Genomic DNA, 5,041 nt, shown 5'->3' with positions numbered 1-5,041 from the left:
CGAGCGCATTCAGTAATGGCTCTAATGATCTCGGTTTTAATGGTCTCATCATCATGATCGCTCGTGTCAAAGAGTCCAGGTGTGTCAATAACTGTAAGCTTTCTTCCATTTACTGTCCCATCCTGTCTCACAAATGTTGTTGTTGCGAAATTTTGGTGAAGTGTTGGGCATGAAACCTTTTTTTGGAGGATTGTATTTCCAGAGCTGCTTTTGCCGTCTCCTGTTTTCCCAAGAAGCACAATTTTTCTTTCTGATGAAGACTCACTGGCTATTTGAAGCAAATAAATGTTATATCAGATCTAATAATAATATTCTCTAAGACAGGCATTATTATTATTATTATTATTATTATTATTATATTTTTGTAATAAGATATATCTGCAATTATTCAGCAGTAATATGAGTAAATGTTTGCTTCTGATTCATATATAGCATTTTACATTTTGGCAACATGCAGGCGTTGTGTTAACACCTCCCATTCCTGTTTTCTGTTGCTGATGTTAGTCTCTGCAGTGTAAATAATGGAGATTATTCATGACTGTGCCCTCTGTATCTCTTCACTGGAAGATCTTCATTACAGCAATGTTTCAACAATAATATCAAATTTCATTATCAGATAAATCAAAATGGACAATTCTTATTTTCTATGAAATGTTGAAGTGTTTAATCTGCACACATCTTTTTAAAATGAATGTGCCCTTGAAATCTTGCATTAGGCTTTGAGATGCCAAATGGTTCACCTTGAAAAGTGGCTGCAGTGAAATAAGTGCAGTCAAGATTCTCAGTTCTCGCTTCTCATGTTTCAGACACCTACAGGATCAAACACAGATATCCTGTGATTCATGCTTTTGAACATCCTTTTAAATATAAAAATACTCACATTAAAGCTGCTGCTTCTTTTTTTTTTTTTTTTTTTTTTTGTCCTCTTTCAAAAATATCAAGACAGAAATTGTAGAGGTTTTTTATACAGTTTTACTAGTTATACATGATTTAAAACCCCACCTGTAAGTCGCTTTGGATAAAAGCGTCTGCTAAATGAATAAATGTAAATGTAAAACAGCTTTTGTAATAAAACATTTTATTCCAAATTTACACACACACTCACACACATTTGTTTTTTTTTTGTGAATTGTAGGGAATTTCCATAGACTTCTCTTGTTTTTATACTGACAAAATGATATTGTCTATCCCCTAACCCAACCCTATCCCTAAACCTACCCCTTACAGAAAATATCTTTGCATCGTTACACTTTCAGATAAACACCATTTACTATTTTTATTCTTTTTTTCACTGTGGGGACCACAGGCCAGTCCCCACAATGTCAAAAATGTCAGGTTATACTATCCTTGTGGGGACATTTGGTCCCCACAATGTAGCAAGAACAAGTACACACACACACACACACACAAACACAAACATCATTAGCCTTATAAAAATTAAGATCCATAAAAAGCATTGTATGTTTGCTGAGACTGATGAAAGGCTGCAATGAAAGCCCTTATATGTAGATAAGCATTGTAGTTTTGGTGTGTGTTATGCAAACTACTAAACTGAATGTGGTAACGCATTCATAAATACTAACAATATATTTACATTAGAATGAGGTTAGGAACAATTTAATGTATTTATGAAAAAGTTGTAAATTATGCTGCATTTTTTGTGATAAGTTTTCCTGTGAGTGTAAATATGAATAATCCATGCAGTTGTTACGTACAATACAGTGGCTCAAATTTACAATATAGAATGATGTATTGCAAAAATCTGACCCTAATTGTAGTAGTATTTTTTAAAAACTTAAAAGTACTGTCTAGCATTTTCGATATTTTCATTTAGTTCATTTTTTGTTTTTTCAATTTCCTTCAAGACATCGCAAAGATCTTTGTGTGTTTTCCTCATGTTTGCAATTGACTTAAGTACATCGGATTTGACCTTTTCTGGATCATCTGTTTGCCAGTGTTGTCTCATCTGGTGAATTTCTTGAGAATCTTTCACTATAAAGGCGACGTCAGCAATGACTAGGATTCCACTCAACACACCTGAGGCTGCAGCTACTGCTCGTCCAACACCGGCAGACTGTACAGCAATTCTACCGAAATTTGCCAACATTCCTAGAGTCACAAATTCTGTAGTACCAGCTACTGTACTTCTGCCTAACCTCCATGACATCTGTGCGTTATGAATAGTTAAGGCTCCGGCAAAATTGCTGAAGTCCGTAAGTTTTTTCATTAACCTTCTCAGTTTACTGAGTGATTTGAGAATCGGTGTGCTCGCATTGTTGAACTCCTGCTGAATGTTTTTAAGTTTCTCACGAATTGATTTTTGTTTGACTGTATTGGTAATGTTGGAGGCCGCCCCAGTTACACCACCTCCAACTCCAACTCCAATCCCAACACCTGCTACAATCAGAGATGCTCCAAAAGTGAAAGGAGCCAAAATCGCACCAACTAATGCAGTGACTCCACCAGCTGCTCCAATCACTGCTCCTGACAGACTGCCTGCAGTAGTTTTATAATGCAGAGACTCCAGTGAATCTGTTGTTTCTCCCCAGTCTTTAACTGAGGCCTTAAAGTTTTCATAGTGCGTATTGTAGCTCTCATCAAAAGTCTTTAAGGACATTATGAATCTTCGATAAAGTATCTCTGGAATTCTCTTGTTTTTGTTTACTGCCTCACTCAGGAATGGTTCTGCTAGAATCTCATCAGCTGATGGTCTCTCATGAGGGTCATGGCTGAGCATTTTTTTTATTAATTTCTGTAGATCTTCAGAGTACCTTTCTGAGATATCTGGGATGATTCCTGACAGGCTATTGGCATGTAGACGGCGACGCTCTATGATGTTTGACTGTCAGATATAGGAAAAATAAATGAAATAAATAAAAACAGTCTGATTAAGCAGTATGTAATATGTAAATGTTTCAGGCATTTTTCAGTACTGTAGCATTGCAGGTACATTTACATTTATGCATTTTTTGCTGATACTTTTATCCAAAGTACTGTACATTACATTCAAGGTATATTGCACACATCAAATCTATGTGTGGAGGCCTCTTTTGCATACAAAAAAAAAAAAAAAAAAAAAAAACATCTGTTTGATGTACAATTGATGTAAAAAATTCTAAATTTACTTTTATGCTTTTAGCCAGAAACTTTTGGCATATATAAAAGCAATTTGTAACAGATCCAACAATATTCAGAGTATACAACTCCAGGTTTATTAGACAACTAGATTACAGAGCATGCTGGGGCAGAGAATAAAAGCAGAAAAAAAAAGAAAGAAAAAGAATATTTTTGCGTGTGAGTATCTGTCTGGATATAAATTCTTAATGCCACAACTGGCAAAATGTTATTTCATTGCCATTAAAAAGCTCTTAAAATTAGTGGTGGCTCATGGGTTTTAAAATTGAGGAGGCACAACAATTGTAGTGTTCTGGTTGAAAGTCTCTTCACATCCCGAAGTTAAGTGTATATGTATTTATATATTCTGTGGAAGGTGTAGGACCAAGGAATGTTCGTCCAATCAGAATGTTCAGTCCGAACATTATAATAGGCTGTCCTACTTGCCTGTCATCAGCACGTTCACGTACGCTGTGCAGACAGTGCAAGAATGGCAGGCAAAGATCAACAGCCTGTTCCTCTTTCCTGGTATTGCAATACTTTTACTAACTGTACCATAAAGTGTTCTCACGGTTAATGACAAAAATGAATGATGGCCACTAGAGCATTTAGGGTAGTTTTGTGGCAGACTGACAACTGTGCATGTGCATAACGTGTGTCTGAACATTCTGGAAAGGTGAAGAGATGACTCGCTCTACCAACATCTGTCTCTCTTTATTTTATTTATTTCCTTTTTGTTTATGAACCCCATATTTTTATTTATTTTTATTTATTTTTTTTATACCAGCTGAGGCACAAGCAAGGAAAGTCTGTTCACTCAGCCAGCAATGTTCAAAAGGAATTACAAATTGTACTTTTTTTGTGTGTTTTCAATATGGGGACATACAAATTGTGACATAATCCAAACACAATTGCAAATCTTGCATTATCATTTGGATATTTGCTTTTGGGAATTTAGCTTTTCGCGCTACACCACTACTTGCTGGAAAAAGTAGTTAGCTACGTGAAACACTGTTTTAAAAGTAGTTGAGCTACTGTCACACTACTGAAAAAAATGTAGTTACATTGGTAGCATCTCTACTTGTAGCTAGCTACTCTCCACCACTGCAGAGGACTTTCCTCGTACATTTTCAACATTATAGTTTTAAACATTTTACTCATTCTTAGTAATTCAAGCAATGATACGACGCAGGCTCCAATATCAAGCAGCAAAATGAGCTGTTTCATCCACCAAAAAAAAAAAAAACAAAACAAAAAAAAAAACCCAGCTGGACGCAGATGAGACCGGAAGCCAGACACATTAAATTTACAAATGGCCATGCCCACTTTTAGGAAAAATTATGGTGGATAAACACATTTATTTAGCATAAATAGAAATGCACAAAACTGCTAATAGCAAAATATTTGTAATTTGGCCTATATTTTATTATTCCCTTAAATTACATTCAATAGGTCTACTGTCTACATTAATAATATAATAATATTTGATATAAACATATTAAAATTTAGCCCAAATATCACAGTTACAGTCAGTGTTACTACAATAAATCCTTTGTAAATGTTGATGATCTCTGAATTGAAAAGTTTTCTATTGTTGTTGCACAATATTTCTCCTATTTTTTGCATCAGTATTGTTGAGTATGTCGGTGCTGTTTCATCTGCATTTAAACAAGTTTAAATCACTGCAGCATCTGTGGTTTGTATCAGAAACCTCTGCTCTAAGCTCAAACGGTTGGCAGCATGAGGCTACATCTGGCCTAAAATTGGCTACAGCCCATTGGCAATAATGCAGGCAGAAATTATTTTACGCTACTAATCGAAGCCAGATGTGACAACACGCAGACTGTGAAAAAGGCCTATAGGTCTTTGGTCTTTGGCACAAGTCTCCAGTTATGGATTTGCCTCCCACTCCCCTTCTCTATTCTTT

General features: G+C 35.5%; 1 protein-coding gene across 1 annotated transcript in view; it reads right to left on the bottom strand.

The window, feature by feature from the left end:
* Positions 1-1,273: 1,273 nt before the first annotated feature.
* Positions 1,274-5,041, bottom strand: part of LOC127158715 (apolipoprotein L3-like) — a 31,998-nt gene continuing 28,230 nt past the window's right edge. The window contains exon 2 of the mRNA XM_051101736.1: positions 1,274-2,842. Coding sequence (XP_050957693.1) covers positions 1,796-2,842 — 1,047 coding nt within the window. The 3' untranslated portion in view covers positions 1,274-1,795. The remainder of the gene's footprint in view (positions 2,843-5,041) is intronic.

The sequence above is a fragment of the Labeo rohita genome, unplaced genomic scaffold (assembly GCF_022985175.1).
Source record: "Labeo rohita strain BAU-BD-2019 unplaced genomic scaffold, IGBB_LRoh.1.0 scaffold_166, whole genome shotgun sequence".
Lineage (NCBI taxonomy): Eukaryota > Metazoa > Chordata > Actinopteri > Cypriniformes > Cyprinidae > Labeo > Labeo rohita.
The sequence above is the reverse complement of the archived record's forward strand: the minus strand, read 5'-3'. Positions and strand labels throughout refer to the sequence as shown.